Source organism: Nannospalax galili, unplaced genomic scaffold (genome assembly GCF_000622305.1).
Source record: "Nannospalax galili isolate Female #2095 unplaced genomic scaffold, S.galili_v1.0 scaffold290, whole genome shotgun sequence".
NCBI classification, from domain to species: domain Eukaryota; kingdom Metazoa; phylum Chordata; class Mammalia; order Rodentia; family Spalacidae; genus Nannospalax; species Nannospalax galili.
Genome location: NW_008331486.1, coordinates 2,361,384 through 2,381,198, shown reverse-complemented (window position 1 = coordinate 2,381,198; position 19,815 = coordinate 2,361,384). Strand labels below are relative to the sequence as shown.

The 19,815-nt window shown below is 40.5% G+C and overlaps 1 protein-coding gene and 1 pseudogene across 5 annotated transcripts in view; one reads left to right on the top strand and one right to left on the bottom strand.

Annotated features, from left to right (window-relative positions):
• Nr6a1 (nuclear receptor subfamily 6 group A member 1) overlaps nt 1-19,815 on the top strand; it is a 198,908-nt gene that overhangs the window by 144,757 nt on the left and 34,336 nt on the right. For 3 of the 5 annotated variants that reach the window (XM_029559546.1, XM_029559541.1, XM_029559538.1), the window contains one exon: nt 15,640-15,870. In XM_029559546.1, the coding sequence (XP_029415406.1) occupies nt 15,640-15,870 (231 nt within the window). Of the gene's footprint in view, nt 1-15,627; nt 15,871-19,815 lie in introns of all 5 variants that reach the window. The other 2 variants (XM_008824611.3, XM_008824621.2) reach the window with 1 other exon arrangement.
• LOC115069082 lies at nt 7,223-7,389 on the bottom strand (annotated as a pseudogene).

The following is a 19,815-nucleotide window of genomic DNA, read 5'->3' as shown; positions in this document are numbered from 1 at the left end:
GAATTGTCTCCCAGGATAAATGGCCCCTTGGCAGAGAATATAACTTCTTAGAACCACTTAATATATGCCTCTCCCACCAAAGCACCTGGCAGTTTTTAGCAGTGTTAAATAAGGCTACCACGTGCCCTCTAAATCCCAGCAGCAGCTGCATGAAGTGGTAAATAACCAGTGGGGATGGGGATAGCTCAGTTTGTAGAATGCTCACTTAGCATGCATGATGCCCTGGCTTCAATCCATAGTACCCTAGCACTGTGAAAGAAGGATGATCAGTTCAAAATGATCCTTGACTATATGGGGAGTTTGAGGCCAGACTGGGACATGAACCCGTCACAAACTAGTTAGTTTACGACTTTCATTCTGTACTGTACTAGGTATTTTCACACCGTCATATGTATGCTCATGATGCCTTCTCTTTAGGAGATCTTCTCTACTTCACCAGTCTGGGAAATATCGGCCATCTCTCATGCTACTTTACTACTGCTTGAAGCCTAGTCCTGCTAGGCCAGCACAGCCTTTGTACCCTGTAGTACTGCTATCATTGTGCCTCTGCTACTTTGCTGTGCTTTTTCATGTTTGGAGCTAGTTGCCTCTATACACTGCTTCACGGGACAAGGAGAGACCACCGGTAAAGTAAATATCAGTTGAATGAATGAACAGTGTAGTTTCTCTACCTTCAAATCAAAGCACACAATTTATAAGAATTCCAGGTGACAGGCTGGAGAGATGGCTCAGCGGTTAAGAACACTGGCTGTTCTTGCAGAAGACCCGGATTTGAATCCCAGCACCCACATGGCAGCTAACAACTGTCCGTAACTCCAGTTCTACGGGATCCGACGGCCTCTTCTGTCCTCCGCGGACATTGCACAACACAGGTATATGTGTGTGCAGGCAATACATGCATACACATAAAATAAAAATAACAAAAAAAGAAAGAAAAAAAGAATTTCAGGTGACAAATAAGTCACATATTCTGTGAATATGGAAAATATAGTTGCCACACTACCTCACCAAGAAGCACTGCGTTCACAGACTTTTATTGCAGTGGCCAAACACCTAAGAAATACAACTTGAGGGAAGAAATATTTGTTGTAGTCCACAGTTTCAGAAGTTTTAGTACAGCATGTCAGGGAGGTTGTGACAGAACACAATAGCTCACATCACGGCATCTGGGAAAGAGAGCCAGTCCATCTGGAGCTCTCTCTATATTTCATCTGGACCCCAGCCTATAAGATGGTGTCACCCATATTTAGGGTACACCTTTCCCCTTAGTCAATCTTCTCTGAAAAAAAACCTTCACAGACATACCTAGAGCTTTATCAATAAATAGCTCCTAGGCAACTCTCAGTCTAATCACACTGACACTCAAGATTAATCATTGACACTGTCTGCAGAATTCTGACCAGATTTGACATACTAGACTCTGAACACCAAAAAGTGCTTTTGTGACTCTTTCCATGTGTTGTAACAATGTTCAGAATAAATCCTAGGGTCTGTTTGCATTCATAACTCAGACCACAGATTATACAGCTTAAACACTGAGAACTCTCATACATTACTTTCTCACAGTTTTACTAGTATCTCCATGAGAACCGAAAGTTCTTTCCTGAGGCACTGAATCAACACTTGGTGGTTTTTTCTTTGTTTTTTAATATTTTATTTATTATTTTCATTTCATGTGTATGAGTGTATTCCCTGCATGTATGTGAGTGCACCCATGTCATGTAGTGCCACGGAGATCAGAAGAGGGCTTTGGATTTCCCTGGAACTGGAGTTAAGGATGGTTTGTAGCCGCCATGTGGGTGCTGGGAATCAAACCCCGGTCCTCTGCAATAGCAGTCAGTGCTCTTAACCACTGAGCCATCTCTCCAGCCCTCTGAATCAACACTTACAAAACTAGCAACATCACCCCAAGACTCCAATCACTTAAAACTTTTTTACATTTTTTTTTTTTACTTATTTGAGTGTGGGTACAAATGTATTTGTGCCATGGCGCTCCTGTGGAGGTCAGAGGACAACTTGTGGGAGTCAGTTCTCTAGTCCCACCATATGAGTTCCTGGGATTGAACTCAGGTCATCACACTTGGGGTCAAGATGAGAATGTCCAACAATGCATGTCTGTGTTCAGGAACTGCTCAGCAGTCATCAGAATGGTCAAAGCTGTTCTGTGATGGTAAGGTAATGAGTGCTCATTTAGGAACTCATGATAGCATTCCTTCCTTAAATTGGAGTGCCAACCTTCTGATGCCCCTTTAAGCACTAAGGAGCTGAATTCTACCCATGGAGGAGAAATAATAGCTTTCACAGTGCCCTTTAGACAGAATAGTAGAGGGCTTCCTATTTTGTTCATTTACTATTTTCAGACAAAATTTTTCCTCCAAAGAATAGATCCTGTGAGCCTTTTTTTCTTCTCCATGATTCCTGATAGGCTATCACATGTTGGCACCTATTTTCTGAAAGTTTCTGATTCATATAACCTTGAACTATAAACAAGTAAAGTGCAATGACCATGAGATTTTCATATTATGTTTCAGTCTTCCTTGTGCCAGAACAATACTATCACTATTCTTCAGTCATCACTTTGGCACTTTCTGATGTCCATTCCTTGGGAAAATGGTTACCTACAGTGTTTCATACTGTTTAATGCCTAGGAATTTGGGAGCAACTCAGGCCCCAGAAAAACCTGCATCCCTATCATATCCATAGTGTTCTTACCATTTTGTTTATCTGTTCCCTCCTCTTAAGAACTTCTAGAAAATTTCCCTTGCCTTGTTTGCTCATGGAAGTGTTTATTGTAGAAGCACTCTGGGTATTCAGTTAATTTGTTAGTTTCTTCACTGATGTGTATGTATATACCACAGATCTCCCCTAATCTAAACCCACTATAGAACGAAAAGGGCAAGAAACCCAGGTTATTCCCAGCTTCTTTATGTGTTTTTAACTAGTATGACTACAGGTAAGCTTCATTTTCCTTATTTGGAAAATGGGAGTTCCTTCACATGTTTTAGAAAGGTGGTCTCCGAATTGTTTCTACCTTTTTCTTGGCTTCCTGACCAGTTGTTTTCCTCCATATTCCTCCATATTCCTTAGCTTGTCTTCAGATGTTCCTGGCGGTAATTAGTGAAAAAAAAGATCAGTATTAGTGCCAGATTAAACTACTACTGGAACCTAAGGCAAAAGGAAAAATCTAATAATACTAGGTCCCCACACACACCCACGGTGTGCCAAACAAATACTCTACTACATTCTGAGTCCTAGGTCTTTGTTTTAATTTTGTTTTGTTTTTGTATCAATTTTAATTTTAATTTTTGTGTCTTTTTGAGACAGCGTCTCCCTGTAGCCCCAGGTGGCCCGGAACTCACTATTGTAGACCAGGCTGGCCTCAAACTCACAAAGATCTACCTATCTCTGCCTCCCAAGTGCTGGAATTAGAGGCGTGTGCCACCATGCCTGGCTCAATTTTGGTTTCTTACAGTGTAACCTTAAACATTACTTTCCTGATTTTTGAGCATTTTGACACTTGCTTAAAGTTTGCATGGTGGTTCTAAAAGTGGTATCTGTGGATCATCCATGCCAAACTAAGTGATCAATGCTAGTATGCTTTTATCAATGAGACTCTCAGTACCTCACACTGCAGAACTACTCATACTGCAGATCACTACTGAGTTCTTCTTTATTCTATCTTGAAATAAGTTAGACTATTTATTCTAATCTATCACATAAATTTCTACCCACGCAGTTTAGCCCCATTCCCAACTCTGTCTATTGCTTTGTCCCTCAGTCTGTCCCCTATTTTGTACAGTTCTTAATTTCTGTGACTTCTGACAATATTGTTATTCACATTTTCCTTCCCTGATAAGACACCCCATTTTTTCTGTCTCTCCATATTCATTCTGACCCTCTTAACTATAAGTAGACTTTCTTTAAAGTGTGTCATAGTGAAACTTACTTTGATTGTAATAAAAACTCTGATCAAATTTAATTAACTGGCTAGGTATGGTGGCACATCCCTTTAATCCCAACACTAGGGAGACAGAGGCAGGCAGATCTTTGTGAGATAGAGGTGATTTATCATATGGCTTCAGAGAGACTGTGCTGTGGCTCCTTGATGACTGCAGCTTCTCCCATTCCAACTATTCTAGATTTATGTCCTATGCCTCTACCTCAGTTTTTGTTTGTTTCTTTTTGTTTTGAGACATGGTCACTCTGTAGCCCCAGCCAGCCTGAAACTCACTATGTAGATCAGTTGGCCTAGTCTTACTTTATCCCTTGTCTGTGGTCATCACCACTACCACATAGGCTGATGTGGGTTTCTAGAACAGAGCCATTTCATTGGCCCATTCACAGATCTGGTCTCATCAGAAGATAGCAAACTCTTATGTGTCCAGTATAAAGTGTTAGGACCAGAGAATTTCATTAGATTAGTTTGGACAAGTGTCTTTTTCAGTCCAAGCAGTAGTGACTACTGCCTGTCTTTGGTCCAGGCAATTTGTCTACAGTGTAAAATGAGTGTTTCGCAGCTAGGACATTGGCAGTTCTCAAAGGAAGGAACATTGATAGGAGCTAAACAGACAGCCTAGAAGGCTGCTGCAGATGCTGCTGTCTGGCCATTTATCTTCCTCTGTCCATCTTACCCATCACAGTTTCAGCACACTTCTAAAATCTACAGCCAGTAAGCTTTTGGCCTGTGCTGTGCCCTCTGGCTGAAATTCCTTTGACATACTTCTGTCCCAAGGCTCTCTACTCTTGTGATAGTTCTAGATGATCTTTCCTTCTCCCTCTAGCCCCAGATCACCCTCACTTCTCTATGCCCACTACCTCTTCTTTCTACTGTTCTGTGCTGAATTAATGGGATTGACCTCTGTGTCCTTCACTGCTGTGAGATGTATGAAGAACACAGGGGTGCCTGCCAGTGTTGACTCAGGCAATAAATTTCAAGGTGTTTTGAAGCAAGAAATAATAAAATTAAGTAGGACATCAGTGTTTCCTTTATACTTCCAGCTTAAATACTTTAGAGTTATGGTGCATGGACCCAAACTAAATCAGTAATGTGTCTGTATATATCCTTTTTAGAGAAAAAAAAGTTTCATTTTTTTTCTTCAGAGTCAACCAACCTTGAAAGTTCTCAGTGGAGGCCAGGCATGGTTGGCACACACCTTTAATGCCTAGGGAGGGCAGAGGCAGGCAGATCTTTGTAGGTTAATGGCCAGCCTGGTCTATATAGTGAGTTCCAGGCCAGCTGGGACTACAGGGAAACCCTGTCTCAAAAAAACCAAAAAAAAAAAAAAAAAAGAAAGAAAAAATCTCAATGGTAATACAAATAAGATGAACAGATTTGCATGTTCTTTTCAACAATCAGAAAACCTAAAAATCTTCAATAACTGTGAAAACTGTTTCATCATAAATAGAAATTTGACTCCTGATTTAAAAATCCCTGCACATAGACAACAATAAGGAACCAGTGACTATAATCTGAATTCTTACATTGTTTTCCTGTTTTCATGTAGGGTTTTGTGGATTGTTGTAAACTGTCAGTCTTTTCACCTTTGCTTTTAGGTCTAAGTAGTTAATAGCATCAGTCCTTTTTTTTTTTTCTTTTGTCTGTCTGTCTGTCTGTGTCTGTCTGTCTCTCTCTCTCTCTCTCTCTCTCTCTCCCTTTAATTAAAAATCAGTAAAGATAACACCCAAAGACTCAACCCATGCATATTTCTTGGGCATTCATTGTGGTATTCTGAGGAGCTCCCTATGTGACCCTAGCAGTGGATTTTTATGGCAGTCTGTGGAACAGAAATGGTATGTAAATGCAGGAAGAACCCTATCAGTTTTACTTCTTGTTATATAAATTACACGTGTCCAAATGAAATTTCGGGAGTTCCTGTTCCTAGTTTCTATTCTGTCACACCACTTTGAGGCTTTCATTTTAGAAGGTGGCAGCCTAGGAAACCGATTGTCAGCCCTTAGAATGTGTAATCGATCTGGAAGCTGGAACCAGTAATCTAGGTGAAACAGTTTCCCTTTGTTTTAAAAACCCTTTAGCCAGGCAAGTTCCAGATTGCCTTGGTTGTTGGTATAACTTTGGTCCAATGAGCAGCACTCCTCTCCAGTTCTTAAATCTGGCCTTCATCACTGTTTGAACAGTAGATTTTGATAAAAATCTGTTTCCAAAATGTAATTTGTGTAATCTGAGCCCTAGGAATGGATAAAATGCCCTCTTGGGGTGGGGGAAGTATCTTGTAGCAGCAAAGTTGAGTGAAAGAATGAGAGTAAGAGGTCTTTTTAACAGGTTTTGGCCTGTATTCAACCAAATTAGAGTAGGGCTTATTCTAATATGGGTGCTTACTTAGCAGTTAGGACAGCTTCTAGTTAGTTCTTCTTTTCACAGGATTTTATTGTGACTTCTGAAGTTTATTTCTTTTTTTATGTTTTGTTTCTTTGAGATGGGGTCTCCCTGTAGACCTAGCTGGCCTAGAGCTCTCTATGTATACCAGGTTGGCCTTAATCTCACAGAGATCTGCCTGCCTCCCTCTTGAGTACAGGAATCAAAGGCATGCACCACCATGTCCTGCTGAAGTTTGTTTCTAAATAAATAAATAAATAGGCAGTAGCACTATCTTGATGGACTTGTCACGTCTCCCTCACCCTCACCCTTCTCCCTCACCCTCATAAGAGTGTTGCATGGTATAATGGAAAATGTTTTTGGAAAAGTGGTGAGGTTGCAACTCACTGCCATCACTGACTTGCTGTAAGACTTAGAGCAAGTCAATTTAGTTTCCTGATGCTGGATAAGCTGATAGAATAGGTCTGGCTCTGATTCTTATATCTAAAGTTTAAACTCCTTCCTTTTTCTCCTCTCCTAAATCTAACACAAGTCACTTTTTTTTGGTCTTTTTAAAAAATATTTATTTTTATTTTTTGTGTATGAGTGTATTGCCTGCATATATGTGAGTACACCCATGTCATGCAGTGCTGCGGAGGTCAGAAGAGAGCTTTGGATTCCTCTGGAACTGGAGTTAAAAACAGTTTATAGCCACCATGTGGGTGCTGGGAATCGAACCTGGGTCCTCTGCAAGAGCAGTCAGTGCTCTTAACTGCTGAGCCATCTCTCCAGCCCTTCTCCCCCCACCCCCACCCCCCCTTTTTTTGTCTTTTTGAGACAGGGTTTCACTGTAGCCCCAGCTGACCTGGAACTTGCTATGTAGACCAGGCTGGCCTCAAACTCCAGAGATCTGCCTGCCTCTGCCTCCCAAGTGCTGGGATTAAAGGCATGTGCCACTACACCCAGTTCCCTAACACAAGTCACTTTAAAAAATAAAATAAGACACATAAGAAGAAATTCTTAATGCACTAATTTTACTTTTACACTTGATCTTAGCCAAAAGGCTGAGAAGTGATAATGCACTTATTTTACTTTTAAGGTTAAGTTTCTATTTTTTTTAAACAATATTTTATTTATTATTATTAATGTATTTGTGTGTATTGCCTGCACATAGGTAAGTGCACCCGTGTCATGCAATGCCTGTGAGGACAGAAGAGGTTGTTGGATCCCCTGGGACTGGAGTTACAGACAGTTGTTAGCTGCCATGTGGGTGCTGGGATTCGAACCAGGGTCTTCTACAAGAACAGCCAGTGTTCTTAACCACTGAGCCATCTCTCCAGCCCAAGTTTCTACTTTTTTTAAAACTATGTATGAATTATATTTTCTTTTCTCCCCCCCCCCTTTGGCATGATACTGGAGCTTTGATCATTCTCTTGAAATCCTTTGTTTCTGTTTGTCTTCTTGAAATATGAATAAATCCTGGTTATTTTTTTTAAGCAATCTGCTTGAATGTGTTGCTGCTTTCAAACCAATATTGTTTATACATCACTTTTGTGTATGTATGTGTGGTATATGTTCCTGTGGATGTGTACCAGTACATACATATGTGTGTATGTGCATGTGGAGGTCTGAGTTCACCCTGTGGTCTTTTATTGCTGTCCGTCTTTTAAAAAAATATTGTTTTTGTGTATGAGTGTATTGTCTCCATGTATATAAGTGCATGTCATGCAAGGACCACAAAGGTCAGAGGGGCATCAGATCCCCTAAAACTGGAGTTACAGAAGGTTGTTAGTCACCATGTTGGTGCTGGGAATCAAACATGGTCCTCTGCAAGAGTAGCTAGTGCTCTTAACTGCTGAGCCATCTATCCAGCCCTCAGCCATGTTGTTTTTTGAGATAGAGTCTCACTGAACCTGGAGCTCATTGACTAAACTGGCTGGTCAATGAACTCCGGGGATATGCTTCCTCTCCTGCTTCCAGTCCTAGCATGTTGGTAATCTAAACACAGGTCCTCATAATTGTATGGCAGGTACTTTACTAAGCAGTCTCCTCAGCTCTTCTACCAGTCTTCATATAGATTATGATTCATAAGTAGTTGCTTTATTTCATTATTTATTTATTTATTTATTTATTTTTTGTCTTTTTGAGACAGGGTCTCCTTTAAGCCCCAGCTGTCCTTGAACTCACTATGTAGACCAGGCTGGCCTCAAACTCACAAAGATCCTCCTGCCTCTGCCTCCCAAGTTCTATTTATTATTTTTATTTTATGTGAATGAGTGTATTGCCTGCATGTATGTAAGTGCAACCATGTCGTGCAAAGCCTGCAGGAGCCAGAAGAGGGAGTCGAATCCTCTGGAACTGGAATTGGGGACAGTTGTTAGCTCTCATGTGGGTGCTAGGTATCAAACTCAGGTCCTCTAGAAGAACAGCAAGTATCCTTAATCACTGAGCCAACTTTACACCTCCTTTTTTATTTTTTGACAGGGTCTACATAGTCCTAGCCCATTTAGAATGCACTGTGTAGACCAGACTGGTTTCAGTCTCACAGAGATTCACCTGCCTCTGCCTCAAAAGTGCTATGACTAAAAGTGTGCGCCAGCCAGGGCTGGAGAGATAGCTCAGTGGTTAACAATACTGGCTGTTCTTGCAGAAGACCCGGGTTCAAATCCCAGTATCCACACAGCAGCTAACAACTGTCTATAACTCCATTTCCAGGGGATCCGACAGCCTCTTCTCTCTTTTGTGGGCATTTCACAATATGGGTACACTTACCTACATGCAGGCAATACATGCGTACACATAAAGTAAAAAATAATAAAATATTTTTTAAAAGCATGTGCCAGCACGCCCAGTGTTATTTCTTTATTTAGTCAGTCACTTCTAGAGATTAAACCCAGATACATACTAGACAAGTGCTGTGCTACTTAGCTATATTCCTAGCCCTTGAGATCTTCCTTCTTCCACCTTCTGAGTGCTGGGATTGCAGACCTGCATCACCACTCCCAGCCCAGTCACCTGTTTTTAAGTCAGTGTGGTTCTTGTCCTAACCCCTGAAAGCATTCTCATTCTGACCTTTGAGCCTTTTCATATTCCTTTTGCTCTTCAGTATTTTGGTTTGACAATGCTGTCTTCTTTATCCGTATTGTTCCCATATAGATGGATATCTACTTTGTGTGGAAGCTGTGCCCTCTCACCTCCCTTGTTCCTTCATCCCTGTGGATGCTTCTCCACAGGTCCTCAGCGTTGGTAGTTGTAGTTCTCATCTGTTGCCCAGCTTTAGCACTTCATGTGTTGATGACTGTAGCGCCTTCATTCTGTCCCTGACCTTGGTCTCCTAAATAATGCCTGTGGAACATTTCAGCTTGATTCAGTGTCATCTCCTCTTAAACCAAAAACACTGATTTTTGTCCCTTACTGGCTTTTGGTTTCTGCTTTCTATTAATGAAATGACATTTCTCACAGCCACCTCAGTTCAGAGTTCATGTTAGACCTTTGCTTGCCCTCTTCTTCCCTTATCTCTGTTGCCCAGTCAGTCCACAAGCCCTTTCTTGGTTTGTAAGCTTTCTTTTTCTCTGCCACTTGGCCATTCTTTAACATTCTTGTTACTAGATGTCCCTGCCATCTATCTTTTCCCTTTCCTTTGCATACTGCATATTACCATGGGATCAATATTCTTTTTTAATATTTTATTTGTTTTAATGTATATGAGTTTATTACTTGCATGTATGTAAGTGCACTGTGTCGTGCAGTGCTATGGAGTTCAGAAAAGGGTGCCAGAGTCTCTGGAACTGAAGTTAAGGACAGTTGTTAGCAGCCATGTGGTTACTGGGAATCAAACCTGGGTCCTCTGCAAGAGCAGCCAGTGCTCTTAACCACTGAGCCATCTCTCCAGCCCTGTGATTAATATTCCTAAAACATTGCTTTACTCCGGAGTGCCTTGCTTTCTTTTGCTTTTAACTGTTTTGTTGTAAAACATGAATAATTAGGGAAAAGTTTTAAAAATTGAGTTGTATGAATTACTACAAAACAAGCACTACCCATGTCAAGAAATAGGACATTCCCGGGCTCTAAAGTCTTCTTTGCCTCCTATTCTTCATATTATATATCTCTCTTCTTTACCAGTTTTTTAAAAGTAATGCAAACAGAAATCCACCATATATATTCTCATTTCTTCCTGATTTCTTTGACTAAGTATTTTCATACAAGTGTACAAGTCATTTATGCTGTTGCAGTAGATGTTTTAGTTATTAGTGGGAGTTAGAGAACTGAGTCTTTTACTCAGTTTCAAAGCAAGTAAGAGACAGGTTGAAGATCTATGTTGTGTTGTATGTTGTATTATGTCCTGTCCTCCTCTCCTCTTTTCTTGAGACAGGGTCTCACTATGGAGCACTAACTGGCCTGAAACTCTCTATGTAGACCAGGCTGGCTTCAAATTCAAAAAAGGATCCACCTCCCACTGCTGAGATTAAAGGCATGTGCCACTACTCCTGGTTCCACTTTAGTTTTGAGACAGAATCTCCTACTGAATCTAGAGCTCACCAATTTGGCTAGGCTGGCCGTTCAGTGAGATTAGGGATCTGCCTGTCTATCTCCCCAGGGCTGAGATCATGGACACACTTTACCATGCCTGGCTTTTTTCATTGGTGCTGAGCATCTGCGCTCAGGTTCTCATGCTTGAGCAGTAAAGCACTTTACCCACTGAGCTATCACTGCAGCCCCAACACTGATATTTTCTATTTCATTTTTTTCAAAGAGTTAGTCATGGCGCTGTGAACTGTGACCTGAATTTGGAAAACACTTCATTCACTAAGTTATACTATTTGCCCACTTACTTTTTTATTTAAGAGTGTACAGGGACTGGAGAGATGGCTCAGCAGTTAAGAGCACTTGCTGCTCTTGCATAGAATCCAGGTTCTGTTCCCAGCACCTTTATGGTGGCTAACAACTATTCATAATGCCAGTTACAAGGGATCCAACGCCCTCTTCTGGCCTCCACAGGCAATGTGTGCATATGATGCACTTACATACATGTAGGTGATACATTCTACATGTAAAATAAACATAAATGAATAAAAATTTGCAAAAAAAAAAAAGTGTACACGCTTCACCTGGTGGTTCAGGCCTATTAACTATTTGGGAAGCTGAAGCAAGAGGATTAATTAAAAAATGAATGAATGAATGAAATAGTGGAGGTCCTAGATTCAAGGTACAGGACTGGAAATAAAAATACACCTTATCTGTAGCAGTCAGGGTACCAGATGTTAGTGTTAATTCTTTGAAATTTAACTGCAAAGTAACTTTGGCTAGATGTAATTGAAGGGTCCTGCTACTTTTATGAAATAGGAGCCTAAATTTTATAAAATTCTAGTTAGATTAATTGACTACATTTGCTTTTAAATATCTTTGTTCATACTTTTTTTGTTCCTGCTAAATGATGTGAAGGTGAAAACATCCATTTATTTAAGCAGACACATATCAGTAGTGCTCTGAAAAGATGTCACTAGGTAGAGATTGGTCAGATTGTGTTAATCCTCTAGGCCAACTTCATCAGCTGCTGTAGTCATCATTTTCAGTCTTTCTTTTGAATTGGTCATTTCTCCATGTGAGAATTATAGTCTGTTCATAAAGACTTTGAGCTCTGGATCTGTTCTTATCTGTCTCAGTAGGAGTTGGACAAAACAACATCCAGCATGATAGTACTTGTTACCCACAACAGAATAATTTCTGATTACTAAAAAATTCTTAAGATTGCTCCTAAGGTTTGGAAGACTGTACTGAAGGCCAAGTGTGTATTTTTCCCCAGCAATACTCATGTTTTAATTACAGTGACTTTAGTTCTTGTTTCTTAAGCTTTCTTTTCACTGCCACTCCTCTATTCTTGGACATTTCTGTTACCTACATGCCCATGAGATCTGTCTTTTACCTCTCTTGCATATTTCATGTAGCTGTGAGATTAATAGTTTACTTACTACTTACTGCTGGCTACCATCAGTAACCAGCAATATTTAAAACTCTTGGAAACCGCTGGACACTGTAGCACACACTGGTAATTCCAGCACTCAAGATGTGGAGACAAAAAGATGAGGAGTTCAAAGACAGCTTCAGCTATGTGAGATCTGCCTCAAAAAAAACCCAAACAACAGAAACACAACTATTTGCAGAGTAATGTTATAGTTAGATAATGGCTTTTAGGTATAGAAGGGTAGGGTAATTAATATAACCTGATTATAACTCTGGATTGTTCCGTGTAGCTCTTCTTGAGAGTTTAGTGAAGCTTAGTGAATTGTATGTGTGTGTTAGAAAGGAGTTATGATACTTCTCAGTAGACCCCAGGTGAAGCGGGATTTCCAGCACCAAACTTAAGGCATGAATCTTTATGCTCACTGTTTCTTCTGCCTATGTGTGCTCCTCCACCATCACTTGTTCAACTGGTGGGTACTTATATTTCAGAATTTGCCTCTTCTAGGAAATCTATCATTGCCTTTCCCTGCTATCAACTCAATTGAACACCTCTTTTCTATGCTAGTTTAATTCTTCAGACTTATTTTTTTCTTATAAGAAAAGACAGTTTATCTATGGTATTATCTGGCACTTTGTAAAGCTCTTTTGTGCTGATATAGGAAGAAGCTAGAGCTTTTTTAAATTTATAGGTAATTTCATTAATTCTCACAATAATACCTTGAGGAAGGTAATATTGTCCATTTTATAGAACAGAAACTGAGGTACTTCTAGAGGGAATATGAACTTGTCACAGAGACACAGCTAGAAGTTGACAGAGCCTAAAACCAAAGAAATCTGATTCAAGAACCCAAGTTCACTACTCTCCTTCCCACTGTGGAGCACTGGCTGTCCTGGAACTGGCTGTATAGACCAGGCTAGCTTTAGACTCACTGTATCAGGCTAATCTTGCATTTACAGAGATCTGTCTGCCTCCCCGAGGTGCTGGGATTAAAAGCATGTGTCACTACACCCAGCCAGGAGCCCATTTTTTTGTGTTTTTTTTCGGGGGGGGGGTTGCTTTTTAATTTAAAAAATTTATTTAGCCTGGGCATGGTGGTGCACACCTTTAGTCCCAGCATTCAGGCAGCAGAGGCAGGCAGATCTCTGTGCGTTCAAGGCCTCTACATAGTTCCAGGCCAGCTGGGGCTACAGGGAGACCCTGCCTCAAAAGACACACACACACACAAAAATTTTTTTTTGTTTTATTTTATGTGAGTTTTGCCTGCAGGTATATAAGTGCACCCATGAATGCAGTGTCCATGGAGGCTAGAAGAGGGCATTGGATCCCCTGGAACTGGAGTTAAAGATAGTTATTGGTGGCTGTATGGGTGCTGGGAACTGAACCCAGGTCCTCTGCAAGAGCAGCCAGTACTTTTAACTTCTGAGCCATCTCTCCAGCCTCAGGAACCCAAATTCTTAATTTAATTGTTCTGCCTTTGTTTCAGATCTCTTCGTAGTCAAGAGTTGTCTGCCCCCTTCCTTTCTCTCTGTGGACCTTCACATGAACTCTGTCCTCCTACCATGCCATGTTTATCTATCTGTTCACCTAATCCTAATATTTTCTATTAAGTTTGAAGTTCAATAGTTTAAAATTTCTGAATTGTCTTTCCATCCCGCTTTTTTCTCTTACTCTTGAAACATGGAGCAAGAGATGACAATTTCAGTAGTTTTTACTTGAGTGCTTGGTATCCCCCCCCCCTTATTTTGTCATTTTCCCAAATCATGACTTGGCAACTTCCAATGATAACCAGTGAGGCATTTTTTAAATGTTCCTATGAACTTACTGGTTTTTATATTTGAAATGTTTGGGTTTTATTTATTAGTGTTTACATGGGTTTATGCATGCATGAAGGTCAGGACAACATTTGAGAGTTGGTTGTTTCTTTCCACTATGGGTTCTAGGCACTGAATTGAGATCATCAGACTTGTGTTTGGCAAGCCCTTTTACCCACTAAACCATCTCACAGGTCCTATGTTTGAAATGTTTTAATCCATTGCCTTTCAGTATTCTTTTTGATGGATAGATTGCTCCGTCTTAGGCTAGTGAGAGGCTTTTATGTTGCCATATAGTTTCTTTTGACATGGCTCCATTATTAGTTTGGATAGCACAACAAAGCTCTTCTAGTTTGTTTTCTGTTTTACTTGGAATCACCTAATTTCCCTAAAGTGTTCTAGCCCCTGCTCATAAGAATTGTTTTTAAGGTACTTAATCTGAGTCCTGCCACTACCTCTGATCAATATAAACATTCAGTTTCTCTGGTTAAATTAGGGTGTTTTCTCTTCCCAGACTTTTTTTTTTTTTTTTTTTTTTTTAACATGTTGGTGTTTTGTGGATAACTATTTTCATTCAGGGTCTCAAATTTCTGTCACAGTTCTATCCTCTGTTCTTATCAACTACAGCTGCTGTGAGTTTTTGTCTGGATTTGCTAGTACTTATTTGCATAATTTCCTTTCCACTATGTTTTAGGAAGAATAAATCCAAATTAAGAAAACTGAATTAATAGGTTAAGAACACTGAACTGGGGCTAGAGAGATGACTCAGTGGTTAAGAGCACTGGCTGCACTTGCAGAGGACCCGGGTTGGATTCCTAGCACCCACATCACCAGCAGCTAACAACTTTCTATAACTCCAGTTCCAGGGGAATCCAACACCCTGTTCTGAACTCCACAGACATTGCACAACATGGATGCACTTACACACATGCAGGAAATACACTCATGCACATAAAGTAAGAATAGTAAATAAAATTTATTTTTTAAAAAAGAACACTGAGTTGGCTGGGCGTGGTAGCACATGCCTTTAATCCCAGTACTCGGGAGGCAGAGGCAGACAGATCTCTGTGAGTTCAAGGCCAGCGGTCTACATAGTGAGTTCCAGGTCAGCTGGGGGTACAGGGAGACCCTGTCTCAAAAAGACCAAAAAAAAAAAGAACACTGAGTTACTGGACTAAAAGCACCAAATCATCAGAAATAGTTGTGAAGTTTCCTTTGAAGTAGGTTCACTATTTGGAATGCTATAGACCTCGCAAATATAAAACTTCAGTGAAGCATAAACAGTCCTCTGGATGGTTTTAGATATAAAACAGAAATACAGGCTAGACCACAGTTTCTGGTCTGATTAAAAGACAAAAACTAGCTAAACAACTCTTTCCAGAGTGGTAATGGTTAAATCAGATTGGAGAGGCACTTCAGTGGCTTGCCAGGTAGCCTGAAGTTGATAGTATTTTTGATCTGCCCAGAACAGGGTTGGCTATTTTATGAACCATGAGCTTAAACCCTTTATTTCCACTATGTTCTTACTTGAACATGTTCAGTTTCTGTTCCAGATGATCGAGCTGAACAACGAACCTGTCTTATTTGTGGAGACCGTGCTACAGGCTTGCACTATGGGATCATCTCCTGTGAGGGCTGCAAAGGTTTTTTCAAGAGGAGCATTTGCAACAAACGGGTATATCGGTGCAGTCGTGACAAGAACTGTGTCATGTCTCGGAAGCAGAGGAACAGGTGCCAATACTGCCGCCTGCTCAAGTGTCTACAGATGGGGATGAACCGCAAGGGTGAGTTGGTGCTCAGGGCTCTCATTGCCCACCCTTCACCCATCTCTTTGCCTGTAGTTCAGTTATAATACTTTGGAGTTATTCTTTCTCCATGTCTGCACTACACTGCAGCAGGCCTTGGGCTGTGTACTCATAACTTCAAAATTAATCTGGCTCATTTCCTATCCATGAAACCTTCCCATTCTAGTCTAGAAAGACTGGTGAGATGTTACAGATTCTCTGGGAGTAATTGCATAGGGCCTGTGTATGGGAAGAGCCTAGTTAACATTTAAATCCTAACTAGCATTAATAAACTCCATGAATTTTTTAAGGAATAATGACAAAAACTAAGAATTTAAATGGAAATGCATCAAGTAGGATGTCCTGACTTGATGTCATTTGTGTACTAGAAACATGGCATACTCGGATAGTAGGTGTGTTCACAGAAGTCTCTCCAGCTAGTAGTTAGGGTTTGAAGTTTATTTGGGAAGCTTTCTGAGAGTCATTGGCCTGAGATGACATGAAGAGACTTTGAAGGGTTCAGCAGAGGAAGCTGAAAAGCCACCTAGGAATGTGCAGAGCAACCAAAGGAGAGAAGAGGACAAAGGGGTACTGGTAAGGGGTGTTGAAGAAGCTCACCTCGTAGGAGTTGTTAGACAAACGTTACTGGGCAGCACCAGAAATTGAAGGTAAAGATTTGGGGTATAGGAAGAAGATCAGGCTAACAAGCAGGCAAAATGACTTTGGCAGTGCTATTTGAGGAACTTTGGGACACAGAGATTTCTTCCAAGAAGTTGAAATGTAGATTTGGAGCTGGAATGAAAAGTCCTGTCTATGGAGCTATTGGCATAGGTTTGTACCCCCAGAGAATTTGGGTACAAAACAGAAAAGGCCCACATCAAAATCCTGGAGGTATTCTCACAGAGAGTAGAGTAGGGCAGTGACATTTAATAGAAAGAAGAGGGGCTGGACAGTTGGATGAAATAATGATGTTCATACAAAATCTGGAAGAAGAGTTCAGTAAAATGTTAGAAATACTGGGTAGAGGAGGATGTGCTGAAGATGGCTTAGAGGTTAAGAGTACTTGGTGCTCTTGCAAAGGACCTTGGTTTGGTTCCTAGTATACACATGCCTGCTGACAACTCTCTGTAACTCCAACTCCAGGGGATCTGACACCATCTTTTGGCCTCTGCAGGCACCAGGCACTCACATGGTGCACATTCATACATGCAAACAAAACACACTTTTTTTTTAAAAGAAAACACTCTTCCTAGCACTTGGGAGGCAGTGGCCGGCAGATCTCTGTGGATTGAGTCCAGCCTGGTCTCCATAGTGAGTTCCAGGCCATCTGGGGCTACAGAAAGACCCTATCTCAAAAAATCCCCAAAACCAAACAAAAACAAAACAAAAATAAAAACCACTGGGTTAGTGAGATGGCCCAGTAGGTAAAGGTATCTGCCACCTGAGTTTGTTCCCTAGGAACTACATAGTGGAAGGAGAGAACCAGCTCTGGCAAATTGTCCTCTGACCTCCACACACGTACCATGGCACTGTATCCCTACCCCTCCCCCGCATACACACACAAATAAATGAACAAATAAGTGTAATTAAAAAAAATTAAAAAGTTAGAAATGCAGGGACTGGAGAGATAGCTCAGCAGTTAACACCAAATGTTCTTGCGGAAGACCCAAGTTCGAATCCTAACACCCGCATGGCAGCTAACAACTGTCCGTAACTACAGTTCCAGGGGATCCAATGCTCTCTTCTGACCTCCATGGGCATTGCATGACACAGGTGCACTTACACACATGCAGGCAATACACACGTACACATAAAATCAAAATATAAAATATTTTTTAAGAGTTAGAAATGCCAAAAATAAACCAAACTTAATTACCAGAAATGAAAAACATTGGACAAAAAGGGGGATCTTTTAAAAGCCTGACTGTATGAAGAAAGGTAATAAGAAAGGGCTGGCAAGATGGCTCAGCAAATGGCACTTGCCACCAAGCCTGATGATCTAAGTTCAGTCACTGGAACCTACATGATGATAGGCGAGAACCAACTCCTACCAGTTGTCTTCTGACTTATACACATGTACCATGGCCTATACACACCCACATATGTAGGAGAGAGAGAGAGAGAGAGTGTGTGTGTGTGTGTGTGTGTGTGTGTGCACGTGTGTATACACACAAATATATAAAAGAGAGGTGAGTTATAGAACATTTAGATAAATTTATACATCTTATGACTTATGATATTTACTGAGCACTTAGATGTACCATAAACTCTTCTGTACTTTTCATGCATTCTACTGTTGAATATATAATGTCCTGTAAGCTCTTAACTCCAAGTTTATGCATGCAGCTTAAGTAGGTAGAATTACTTAGTACTAGTTGGCTTAGGGATGGTTATGGTGACAGTTAATTTTCATTGTAATGTTATTAAGCAGAGCTGTGCCTTTGTGAATTCTCTTCAGCCATAAAAGGGCCTCACATCCTTCTGCATATGCTCAGTTTCCTTCTACCTGGAAGTCCATTCTCTTCCCCACTATTACTTTCCTCTTACAGAAATCTTTCTCAGTCACCAAATTCACCACTTTTCTCATCTTCCTTCATTGTTCTCACTGGTTTTATTTTGGGGTGTGTCTGTGAGTGTTTGCCTTTCTGTGTCTGTGTGTGTTTGGATTTTTCCCTGCCTTTCTGGACATCAAACCCAGGGCCTATACATATTGAACATACTACCACTGTATATATTTTATCAAAGCACAGTTATGGGATACCTTCTTGACTTTACTCACGGACGAATTATCCTGGATATTTAGTTGGCGTGGAGATTCTGAGCTTCAAGTCAAACTCATCTGCTTTAGGGAAGAAGAAACAAACTCCTCTGACTGTAAGCCTGAAGATTGACACATGAGAAAGTTGCCTAGGGAAGGCTGCGTTTGGGAGAGAAACCCTGCCACCTTCTGGTTGATGCTGAGAAAGCAGGACTAAAATTACACTTGCTGTGGGAATATTTTGAAGATGAATATCCTCTGTAAAACTTTTATGGTTGATGCATAATTCTATACATTTTTCAAAAACTATATATATATTCTCCATCCTAGAATGTGAATTTTACTGGGTATAAAAAATTCAAGCTGAGGGGCTGGAGAAGTAGCTCAGGGGTTAAGAGCACAAGATATTCTTCAAAGGACTCAGGTTCAATTCCCAGCACCCTTGTGGTCACTCTGTTACCCTCTTCTGGCCTCCACAGGCACTACATACACATTAGGTATACATATAGGCAAGCAAAACATTTGTACAAATAAAATAAAATCATTTTTAAAAATTTAAGCTGAATGTGTTAGGATGAAGGCAGGGGATGAGAGATGGAACGCACATTGTGACGATGAATTAATGTAATTGATATTAAAATGAATCCCATAACTACACTGAGGTGGAAGGGAGGAAAGGAGTTGGCCTTGGAAAACAGTGTTTTGACTGCATATTGTAAAGGTAAAGACAAAAAGTATTGCATTCAAACAAAGGACTCTGATTTGTGAAATTGTTTCTCTCAAGGTTACATGTTAGGAATTCTGTCTTACTTAAATTGAATACTGTGGTTGAATAAGCAAATAAATATATTATGGATAATGAGAGTCAGATTTTTTGTATTAGAGAAAAAAGTTATAAATCGGGAAAGGGGAAGGCTAGAATGAAACTTGGGGTGCTAAGTCAGATTTATTGGCATCACTATGGGACTCGTTTCTGAATGGATGGATGGATAGATGACAGAGAGATGGGGGTGAGTTAGTATACATGCGTTTCTGAACTCTAACCACCGCAATAAGGTAGAAGCAGCAATAGCCCAGTAGCAATGGGTATATCTCGCATCCAGCTTTTGTCTTCTAAATAAAGGAGTGAGGTCTCCATGGAGAACTAGTTGATTTCAGGGCTGGAACAGGAAAAATTTTAAGCCTAG